The sequence below is a fragment of the Salvelinus fontinalis genome, chromosome 21 (assembly GCF_029448725.1).
Source record: "Salvelinus fontinalis isolate EN_2023a chromosome 21, ASM2944872v1, whole genome shotgun sequence".
Classification (NCBI taxonomy): Eukaryota; Metazoa; Chordata; class Actinopteri; order Salmoniformes; family Salmonidae; genus Salvelinus; species Salvelinus fontinalis.
Window position 1 is genome coordinate 11,825,740 of NC_074685.1, and position 12,374 is coordinate 11,838,113.

The 12,374-nt window shown below is 40.3% G+C and overlaps 1 protein-coding gene across 2 annotated transcripts in view; it reads left to right on the plus strand.

The window, feature by feature from the left end:
- The first annotated feature begins 1,622 nt into the window (after positions 1-1,622).
- sec14l7 (SEC14-like lipid binding 7) overlaps positions 1,623-12,374 on the plus strand; it is a 43,462-nt gene continuing 32,710 nt past the window's right edge. The window contains exons 1-4 of one of the 2 annotated variants that reach the window (XM_055873858.1): positions 1,623-1,749; positions 1,938-2,013; positions 7,190-7,233; positions 7,883-7,945. In XM_055873858.1, the coding sequence (XP_055729833.1) occupies positions 1,696-1,749; positions 1,938-2,013; positions 7,190-7,233; positions 7,883-7,945 (237 nt within the window). In that variant the 5' untranslated portion in view covers positions 1,623-1,695. The remainder of the gene's footprint in view (positions 1,750-1,937; positions 2,014-7,189; positions 7,234-7,882; positions 7,946-12,374) is intronic. The other variant, XM_055873859.1, reaches the window with a different exon arrangement.

Sequence of the window (12,374 nt, forward strand, 5' to 3'; positions counted from 1 at the left end):
TGTTTGATGCTTGAAATTATAGTCGACTAGATGTTTTATAACTGTATGATTATATAACCAAAAAACAGTCTAATTTACAATCCCTGAATACTATTTGAACCATCATTTGTTCCATTCCATTCCAGTTCCTATCACCCTAATCCCTGAAACAGCACATTATTCTCTAAATGTGGAAAGACAAACACTTACAAAAGAGAAGGAAGAACAGAGATTAAAAAGTCATGCTGTCCCGGGAAATCTGCAAATAACAGGGACATCTTACTTTGTTGTGGATGTGGAACAATCATGGATTGTAAGAGTGGTCAAGATGTCCATCAACAAGGAGAAGAAAGTAAGGTTTGGACCTAAAGATGGTGCCTGGACTCTGAGATGTGTGGAGGGTAAAGTAAGAGTTTATGATGGGACTTTTGTTTCTCTCTTCTGCACTGATAAAGATAATAAGTTGAAGAGGGTTGGGGTATTTGAAGATTATGAGAAGAATATAGTTTCCTTAACAACATGACCAACAGTGATAATACTCATATCTACTCTTATGTAGAATGCAACTTCCCAGATGAACCCCTTCATCCAATCTTTAGTGCAAGCTCAACCCTCAGGATCATTCATCATTCAGGTGCTAATGTTCAGCGTGGAGAACGTCAAGAGGTTCAGCGTGGAGAACGTCAAGAGGTACAGCGTGGAGAACGTCAAGCGGTTCAGCGTGGAGAACGTCAAGAGGTTCAGAGTGGAGAACGTCAAGAGGTTCATAGACCTAGAAGTGACTCAATAGGATAGATGATAGCAATGTTATCAACCTATTGTTTCCACCAATCCAACCAGATCAGATCACTTTAAGAAAGAGAGAGGAAAGAAGAATTCAAAGTAGTTCAAACAGGACCCAGGTGTGAACCAATCCCTGCCTGACTGGAAGGGAAAGATGAAAACCAGCAGTACCTAGAGGGACATATTTAAGTATCCCTGGTCTAATGCATTGGCCAATGATATGATCATTATTGACTGTATTGGTGGTCACAAAGCGCTGCTGTGAATCTCTGAAATCTTATTTCTGTCAGTAATTGACGTTTGGTCAATGGGTGCTTTGCCTTTTGAAGCATTTGTCCAGGCAGCTTCTATGTATCCACTTTACCTGTTCCTTTGTTCACTTTTTTACCTGTTTTGTAGAGGACCGTTGTAATGCAAGGGCACATTTCTGCCAAAGCAGACTATAAAGTATCTTCAAAGCCCCTAACTAGACCATCATATCTTTACAGTAAGCTATGTGCTAAAATGCATGGGAATGATGTCAATGTGCTAAATGTCCCTGTAAAATGTGCCAAATATGCGTATATTATATGATAATAAAATATAATTTTGTTCATTGCATTGTTTGATTGTTGGAGAGTTATTACTGTTATATATCACTACTGTACTGTGTTGGGGGTTTATCTGGGATAGAGTTGTTCCTAGATGCTGAGCTGAGGTCAATTGAGCATTTCCCCAGTGTAGTTAAAGGTGAGGATTTGGGAAGGATAGGCTGGTCCTGGTTCAGTGTGCCTCGGCGTCATGCGTGACGGCATGACTACCTGGAGGAAGGGGAGGGAAGGGAAATGGCATGGGAGTTGTGTGTGTGACAGTGAAGACCACTTAATTCCACCGGAGGTTATTCACAGAAAGTGATTTACTGGAGCGCCTGCGCGGCAAATCGTAACAGATAGAATGAGCAGACGAGTGGGCGACCTCAGCCCGAAGCAGGTGGACATTTTAGCCGAGGTAATTAAACTTTCCACTATAACATTTGATGTACTTTGTAGGCCTATATTCTAGCGTCTGCTTATTCAAGTTACTGTCGAAAAGGTTTTTGTCATATAGCCTATTCAGTGTATTCCTTCATTCCCCCCCCTCCCAACAATTCTTTATTTAGTTCGTTGTGTCAGTATTGTGTTGTCTCTTGCTGCTAGTTTCGGGAGCGGATTGAGGACATTCTCCCAGACCTTCCCGCGCAGCATGATCACTACCTGCTCCGCTGGCTCCGAGGTAAAATCAAAACTACATCTTTGTTCCCATAGTAACATGAGATAGTCCTACCCTGCATTTCTACAGGTTATATTTATATGTATTTGTTTTACCCGCAACATGAATTGCATACATTACAATATGATGGTAGGATGGTCATGTGTAAATCTCCTTTTTCTGAGATCAAATTAAAATAGGGTAGGACTATCTAACGTGCTTTTCAACATCTCTATTCCTACTTAAGCAGGCCTATGTTCCTCGTGGTGAATAGAAAGAGGGTGAAACATTTGTGCTGATACAGTAGTCTATGTCTGAGTAAAAGTAGACCTAAAGGCTTCATTATCTCACTGATGTAGTGGACATGGGCTTAGCCAACAGCACATGCTCTCAGTTTCTCTGACCCCTAGAGAGTGAACCCTACAGTGAAACGTGTTGTCCAACAATATGAGAACAGGTTATGTTGTGACAACCACATAGGACAAATGTACAGTAATAACTTTGCACTCTCTGACCACATAGGGAGCTAAATCACACAGGTAGCCTAGGCATTTGAGGAATTTTGACAAGTTGTTGTGTTTTGACTAACCGTCAATCCACAACCCTGTTTTCAAATTATATATGACTCCTATTCATGGTGGTGACATTTTTTGTAAATTTACAGTCAAATACAGTATTTTGTACATATGTTACCTGTTGCAGAGAGACACTAGTTTTCCAATCAGATTGGGTGTAAGGTATTGAGGTATTGTTAACTCACACTCAGCAGACCCAGTGGTAATGTAAGTGTTACAAATCGCCCAAAAATGTACATATTGCCACTTTAACAAATACTTAGTAGTCAAGTTTCGGAGCAAGTCTTTAAGGAAGGGAGATTTGTTTAACAATATATATAATTTTTTCATTTTTCACAAGCATCGCCCACAAAAAACATTAAGATAATGCCCCTTCTACACTCCCCTGTGTCTCCAGCATCAGCTCCCCCCCAATGATATCCTACAAAAAGTGTTCATTGTTTGAAGTAATGTTGTTGTTGTAAGATTGCAAACAGACTTGGCAGTTTTACTGTTATGGAGTCCAACTTTAAAGAGATTATTTTGTATACTTTTTAGCAAGTAGTTCTGAAAGTAGTGTTCACTTTTATACTACGTAACATACTGTATGTGCAGATATGTGCACCACATCATTGTTCGCTCTCTCGCTCTGCTGTGTGTACATGATGTGCATCTTGCTTGCTGTCACTCATATGGCGAGAGGTTGAAGCTCATTGGTTGAACTCAAATTGCTTGGGGGCTGGCCCACGTTGTGGAAAATGTAGGGAAAATAGCGCAGCACAGCTCCCAGAAAGACAGTCGCTTTCAAACTATGGATTTAGTAGATAATTGAGGTAAGACTGTAATTCTGCTCATATATTATGTATTTATGAACTACAAATCCAGTCCAAAGTGGGAGATTTAGTAGTAGCCAAAGTTCTGGAGCATGTCTTCAAGGAAGTAATTTATTTTTCAACAATATTATGCCCCTTCTTTTGCTGTAAAAAAGAGTGAAACAGTGCCCTCTATATCAAATACTAGCAAATACATTTGTCAACATAAATACAAAGAAACACACACACAGAGAGAAAATGAGAGGGGCGGTGAGGGGAAGAGAGAGAGAATCACCTGTGTGATACAAGATGCACCACTACATAATCAGAAACATGGATTGTTCTAAAACTTGTGTATAGGTAGCTGAAGACTCAAGTAAGATTTGGGGACTGCATCCATGTTTGTGTATCTAGAGACTGATCTCTAACGTTCCTGGCTGCCAGTGTGGCTTCTGCTCTGGTGACATCTGACATTCGGTCGCTTTGTTTTTGATAAGGTTTTGGAAGTAAACATCAGCTCATGGGGCACCTCGCTGGCCTGACCAATAGGGATGGACCGTGCGCCCTCTCCTCCTCCTGCCCTATGCCCACAAGAGCATATTTACTCAGCCAGTAGACCGGGTTTGGACAAACAAAGTAGGCTAAATATAAGATGACTTCCCAAACCTGATCTTTATAAAAGCGGGTGTACATTTACATAATTTAGCATGCGCTCTTATCCAGAGTGACTTACAGGAGCAATTAGGGTTAAGTATCTTGCTCAAGGGCACATCAACACATTTTTCACCTAGTCGGCTCAGGAATTCAAACTAGCAACCTTTCAGTTACTGGCCCAACGCTCTTAACCACTAGGCTACCTATATTCCAGTGGTCACCAACCGGTCGATCGTGATCGACTTGTCGATTTCCAAGGCATTTCTAGTTTTTGGCCAAACATTTCAGTAAAAAACCCAACGATAAAGCCTTGTGTTCCTATTTTTGTTATTAGTCTCGGGCAGCCTACAGCTGGCAAAACATTTAAAACAATGACTAGAGAAAGACTGTCAACAAATACACCAAAGATCTGATGTTTTTATGAGTGAGTTCATGTTTAAGTTCTTACTCAGCACTGTCAACACTTTGTATTCAACACGTTTATAAGCCATAAAATTCACGTTCTTCCTATTTCCACTCAGCGCTTCAACAAGCAGTGCAGCAGTAATGAATGAGTAGGAAAGTGTATCTATAGGTTTGTGTTGTTGTTATTATTAGCGACTTGGGTCTTTTTTAATATCAAGGAATATTTCACTTTCTCTGTTCATAGGAGTAACAACATGAATTTGTGCATGAGGCAGAAATAATGCGGTGCGACTCGAGTTTCCCCATCAGCTGGAAGACATTGTCCCTTTTTGGTCAGTGTCAGTGGAGGAAAGGAGAGCTGATGTTGATAGGTGGACCCTCAGTCTGCTGCTCTCTCCCTCTGCTGAGACTGACCATCAGATGCAGGCACCATCAGCCCAGTAAAATATAAAGCAAATCATTTAAATGTATGTTCACTCACCTGTGCCTCACAAGTAATACAACAAGGAATCTATTACATGTGTGATCATATAGCCTACCTCAAAGTAGAAATATAATTTAAAAAAATATACCGAACAACAATGCATTGGCAGGTAAATTCAAGCAAAGCCAGTATGCGGTGACAATGTAATGATCCTATAGCTTACTGCACAAACCTCATTTCTACTGTACTGTTTTTAATTGGTTCATGTTGCATAGGCTTCCATAATAAAAATGTGAGCGGTAGATCTCGGCATGCATTTTGATTATGGAAGTGATCTTGACTCAGAAAAGGTTGGCGACCACTGTTCTAGAAAATCATGTTTTAAGCAGCAAACAGTGAACATACTTCTGTCTATGACTGTATTTCATTGTCCAGCTTCTGTGCCACATTGAGAATGTGTGTGATTATTTTATTTTCTGTGGTTGGACAAAGGCTCTGATCAATTCAATAGAGCACTCAATTTCCTATTAGTCTCTTAGGGAAGTGTATTGACCTGTTGAATGAGGTAGGTGGACAGGTAGGGGAACAGGTCCAGTATCTGTAGCCTCCCCATAGACAACCAGGCATGCAGCTGGACACTTATCCTGTAATAGTCATTAGACAACACAGGGACCAGATTACTGCAACTAGGATGATGGTAGTGTACTCACTGTCTGTACACACAGGTGTGTGAGAACAATGTAGTTAAACACACATAGCAGTGTTGTAGTAGCTACTAGGTGCCATGCATTGGGGTTTGGGCTTTTATAACGTAGAAGATTAAAACTCATTCTGCAAATAATGTATCAGCATTCACTACAGGCAAGGTATGCCATTAAATAATAGCTATTAAATCATGTGTGTGTGCACGTTTGTGTCCATATGAGTTGACTCTTCCACGTAGTGGGCATTACTTCAAGGCAGATGGAATAGATCAATATTTGCGTTCTCCCTCATCCTGTGTTTTAGCCTTACAAAAGAAAGTTTATCAACTTATTCAACTGTGTCAGATTCGCTGTCTCACTGTCATTGGATGGTGTTACTATGTACCCTGTACACTATTTGCACTTAATTATATGAATAGCATTGGCCAACCTAAATTCAAGGCCATGACAATTCTATGGTCCATACTGTATGCTTAAAGAATATTTGCATAACCAAATTTCCATAGGTGAGTTTTTTCACTCAAGCATAATAATGATTTATTATGTGTCCATTTCGCGAAATTTGTCTTGCATTTGAAACTCAACAGCACAACATAAACATCACCAGGTATAGTGGCTCAGCGGCTTTAAGGCACTGTATCTCAGGGCTAGAAGTTTCACTACAGACACCCTGGTTCGAATCCATGCTGTATAACAACCGGCCGTGATTGGGAGTCCCATAGGGCGGTGCACAATTGGCCCAGCATCGTCCGGGATTGGCCGGTGTAGGCCATCATTGTAAATAACAATTTGTTCTAAACTGACTTGCCTAGTTAAATAAAGGTTACAAAAGGTTCCCATCAAAATTACATCAACGTCACACAAAAAAGAGATGACAATGCTTTGTAATGTTTCTCTAACAAGAAATTAGTATTAGTAAGAAGGTATTGTATTAGCCTATATTGCTCAATTTCATTTCATTTTTCTGAGTCTTACCCAAAATATCAGATGGGACAAAATGTTCAGCTGCCACTTTAAGGGCGGGAGGTGACCCTGGTAACATGGCCACTCGAGCCCTTTCTCTTGACCGAGGTTGGATATTCACACTTTCAAGCCTCAATAGCTTTCAAACCACTTGAGCCACAGACTCCAAATAAGTGTCATGATATTGGAAAAATTGTGCACAACATTGCACAGGTCTGATTTTCACGATATGGACATTCATTTGCTTTGCAAAGCTAATAAACATGTGGAAATGTGAGCAGCATTTTGTATTCCTAGTTCAATTAGTTAGGGAGCAAACTTTTTTTTACATTCAAATTTCAGTAGCTCCTTGCTCACTTCCTTGCTCACCTACTGACTTCAAACAAGGTTCAGAATGTCCACTCAGTTTTTTCAGCTGTATGTCATGTGTTCAGACTTTTGACTTTTTATTCGCAAATGCAAATGTAACGCACTGTAGAGCCCTGCAAATTGACCACCCGCCTACGTGTCTGGTCAAAACGACGTTCTTACCCGCCAATACATAAATCCACCTGCATTTAGCGTGTGTTAATGTTATGCCTGGTAATGAGAGTACATGCTTGGATGGCCATAATGATTGTCTGTTACATCTTGTTTTGTCTTATTCTGTATCATGACAGGAGTGTTGTTTTTCTTCTTTTCCAGCCCGAAGCTTCAATGTTCAGAAAGCAGAGGCGATGCTTAGAAAGGTGAGACCCTGTTTCAAGTGTTTGTTGATCTAACAAGGTCCTCCTGTACTCTCTGATATCTAAATACTGGCTAATTTCCTCAGGTTGACTTGTAATGAGAATTATTGACTGGACATAATAATGTCTACATATCCAATTTACCATGTGCATGTTAATATACACTGTGTATCCATGATGCATTACCCTGTATTTAATGAGTAACATGTGTTGTATTGATAAGAGAGACTAGAATGTAATAATAAAGATGGTGACATAACAAGGTGACTGTCTGGTGTCTGTAAGGTCTCCATGGTGATTGTTTAATAGAAACAATCTATTTCTATGGTTTTTTCTTTCTACATCAGCGGATTATAATATGGAACCCTGCGATCTGCATCTTCAAGCTACTTATTACACACACACACAGGAGATAATAAAGTATCAGTATAAGCCTCCTGATCCCTTCCCAGAGTGCACTGCTTCCAAAATGCTCCATTATATGTGTGTTCCCTTTTGTTCACAGTTCAAAGCCTTGAGGTTGTGTTTATCCAGAACTCCACATTATCCCACATTAAAAACACACACTTGAATCTTTTCAAAGCCAACATTTATTCAACATAACTCACTGCTAAAGGACTGTTCTGAACAAGCGTTTCTATCTCCTCTGTAGCATCTGGAGTTCAGGAAACACATGAAAGCAGACAGCATCATCGCTGACTGGAGGCCTCCTGAGGTGCCTGCCTGTCTGCCTGCCTGTCTGTCTGTCTGTGTCTGCCTGTCTGTGTGTGTGCCTGCCTTTCTGTTTGTCTGCCTGTCTGTGTGCCTGCCTGTCTGTCTGTCTGTGTCTGCCTGTCTGTGTGTGTGCCTGCCTTTCTGTTTCTCTGCCTGCCTGTGTGTGCCTGCCTGTGTGTGCCTGCCTGTCTGCCTGCCTGCCTGCCTGCCTGCCAGTGTGTGCCTGTCTGCCTGCCTGTGTGTGTGCCTGCCTTTCTGTCTGTCTGCCTGCCTGCCTGTGTGTGTGCCTACCTTTCTGTCTGCCTGCCTGCATGTGTGCCTGCCTGCCTTTCTGTTTGTCTGTCTGGTGAAAAAGTACAGCTCCGCCTGTAATAGAGTACAGCTACACTATTAGGACTACCAGTGTTATTACACAGTGTAATAACACAACACAGATGTTGATACAAACTACTGTCTTACACAATGCACATTATGATCATTTGTGTGGCTTTCCTCCTTTCTAGCATGGTATAGAGATAGAGTTATCTCAGATAGAGATTGGTATGATCAGATAGAGATTGGTATGGTCAGATAGAGATTGGTATGGTCAGATAGAGATAGAGATATCTCAGATAGAGATTGGTATGGTCAGATAGATAGAGATATCTCAGATAGAGATTGGTATGGTCAGATAGAGAGAGATATCTCAGATAGAGATAGAGATATCTCAGATAGAGATTGGTATGGTCAGATAGAGATTGGTATGGTCACAGAATTAAATAGAACAACTATAATATATCTGGGTTGTAAAATGGTGTAACGATTGTTCTCCTCCTCGTCTGAGGAGGAGCAGGGATCGGACCAAAACGCAGCTTTTGTGGAGTACATAATGAATTTATTCAAACAAGACGAACACGAAGCACACTTGAATAAATTACAAAATAACAAAAACGACGTAGACCGACCTGGACATGAGAACTTACATAACACGAAGAACGCACGAACAGGAACAGACTAAACAAACGAAACAGTCCCGTGTGGTACATACACAGACACGGAAGACAATCACCCACAAACAAACGGTGTGAACAGCCTACCTTAATATGGTTGAGAACCATATCAGGCCATAGAATGCCCACCCAGCTCACGTCCTGACCATACTAAACAAAGACAAAATAAAGGAAATAAGGTCAGGAACGTGACAAATGGTCTTGATTCTCAAGCTGTATGAGTTCTACTAATTATTATCGAGCTGTATGAGTTCTATAATACTGAGCGAAATATAAACGCAACATGTAAAGTGTTGGTCCCATGTTTCATGAGCTGAAATAACAGTTCCCAGGCATTTTCTTATATGCACAAAAAGCTTATTTCTCTAAAATGTTGTGAACAATTTTGTTTACATTCCTGTTAGTGAGCATTTCTCATTTTCCAAGATAATTCATCCATCTAACAGGTGTGGAATATCAAGAAGCTGATTAAACGGCATGATCATTACACAGGTCCACCTTGTGCTGGGGACAACAAAAAGCCACTCTAAAATGTGCAGTTTTGTCACACAACACAATGCCACAGATGTCTCAAGTTTTGAGGGAGCGTGCAATTGGCATGCTGACTGCAGGAATCTCCACCAGAGCTGTTGCCAGATATTTGAATGTTCATTTCTCAACCATAAACCGCCTATAACGTTGTTTTAGAGAATTTGACTGTACGTCCAACTGACCTCACAACCACAGATCACCTGTATGGCGTTGTGTGGGCGAGCGGTTTGCTGATGTCAACGTTGTGAACCGAGTGCCCCATGGTGGCGGTGGGGTTATGGTATGGGCAGGCATAAGCTACGGCCAGCGAACACAATTGCTTTCATCGATGACAATTTGAATGCACAGAGATACCGTGACAAGATCCTGAGGCCCATTGTCGTGCCATTCATCCGCCGCCATCAACTCATGTTTCAGCATGATAATGCATGGCCCCATGTCACAAGGATCTGTAATCTGTAATCTGTAAATTCCCAGTTCTTTCATGGTCTGCATACTCACCAGACATGTCACCCATTGAGCACTTTTGGGATGCTCTGGATTGACGTGTACGACAGCGTGTTCCAGTTCCCGCCAATATCCAGCAACTTCACACAGCCATTGAAGAGGAGTGGGACAACGCATTTCCACAGGCCACAATCAACAGCCTGATCAACTCTATGCGAAGGAGATGTCGCCCTGCATGAGGCAAATGGTTGTCACACCAGATACTAACAGGTTTTTTAATCCACGCCCCTACCTTTTTTCTTAAAGTATCTGTGACTAACAGATGCATATCTGTATTACCAGTCATGTGAAATCCACAGATTAGGGCCAAATTAATTTATTTCAATTGACTGATTTCCTTATATGAACTGTAAGTAAAATATTTGAAATTCTTGCATGTTGCATTTACATTTTTGTTCAGTATAATTAGTCCTGTCTAAATAAAATAATTCAAAATATTTCACCAGGGAGCATGACTTAGCCACAAAAGAGAATTTGCTTCTTTTATGAAAACTGCTGTTGATTGTTTCAAATCACAAGTGTGTTTGGGAAGCCGCAATTTGGGTTGTGTGCTTGGCAATAAGTCTAGCTGATTGAATTCTGGCTGTCAGTGAAAACCGTCTACAAAATGTGATAAGATAATGTGTTGTGAGTATAATTTAAAATGTTGAATGAAGACAAAGGGGAGGGGGGGGGGGGGGTGAAGATATGGTGCGTCTCCAGAATGCATATGTAGAAAAGTGCCCATTTGGCAATGTCTTATTTCTGATTGTCTTAACTCTCCACATACACAACACATTTTTTCTTCGCCTCGCGCATGTCAACAAAGTCTGTTTTTTATATCCGTTGCCACTGATAATTCCTCAGTATTTGAAAAATCTTGTTAACACTCCCGGCCTCGATAATCACCTAGCCTGAGTGTGAATTAGTAAAATATCATGATCTGATGATCCCATATATCCAGTGAAAACATCCTAAAACACAGCTTTCTGTTCCAAACTCATTGGCGCAGGAAACTTTGAGAGCCTGGAATAGCCTAGTTGATACATTGTTGCAAATTTGTTAGGACAGCTTCAGGCCAGACCCTGTGATAATTTGATACAATGCTGAATTCCACGAGCAATAGCTCAAGTCAAGACATATAGAATGGAAGGCAGACAGGTGAAGAGAGATGAATGTGATTCAAAGGATATTTTCTTCTGATTTTATTTGTCCGGTTTAGGTCTATTTATTTTACTTAGTTGATGAAGGACGTTATAGGCCTTCTGCTGCATTGATCTATAGGCTATCTCTGAGTTCCATGCTCTCATTTCTTTAGCCGCCAATGGATCACAATGTATCAATATGTCCATATGGCAGAAGCTAGTGCTCTCGCCATAGTTGAATTTTACTTAAGAGTGTTATGATTAAAACTTCTAGTTGGTCCCAATCCCGGATCCGGGAGCACCCTCATCAGTAAAAAAGCTGACTAGCATAGCCTAGCATAGCGCCACAAGTAAATACTAGCATCTAAATATCATGAAATCACAAGTCCAAGACACCAGATGAAAGATACACATCTTGTGAATCCAGCCATCATTTCTGATTTTTAAAATGTTTTACAGGGAAGACACAATATGTATTTCTATTAGCTAACCACGATAGCAAAAGACACAACTTTTTTTCCCACCATTTTTTTACTGCATAGGTAGCTATCACAAATTCGACCAAATAAAGATATAAATAGTCACTAACCAAGAAACAACTTCATCAGATGACAGTCTGATAACATATTTATTGTATAGCATATGTTTTGTTCGAAAAATGTGCATATTTCAGGTATAAATCATAGTTTTACATTGCAGCCACTATCACAACTCTCACCAAAGCAACTAGAATAACTACAGAGAGCAACGTGAATTACCTAAATACTCATCATAAAACATTTATGAAAAATACACAGTGTACAGCAAATGAAAGACAAAGATCTTGTGAATCCAGCCAATATTTCAGTTTTTTTAAGTGTTTTACAGCGAAAACACAATTTAGCATTATATTAGCTTACTACAATAGCCAACCACACAGCAGCATTGATTCATGCACGTTAGCGATAGCAAATAAACCAGCAAAAGATATTACATTTTTCACTAACCTTCTCAAAACTTCATCAGATGACAGTCCTATAACATCATATTACACAATACATATATTGTTTGTTCGAAAATGTGCATATTTAGCGGCACAAATCGTGGTTATACAATGAGAATAGTAGCCAAGCTGCAAACAAAATGTCGGGAGAAATCTTGGGAGAGGCACCTAATCTAATCAATAACTAATCATAAACTTGACTAAAAAATACAGGTTGGACAGCAAATGAAAGATACATTAGTTCTTAATGCAACCGCTGTGTTAGATTTTTAAAATTAACGTTACTACGACATACAG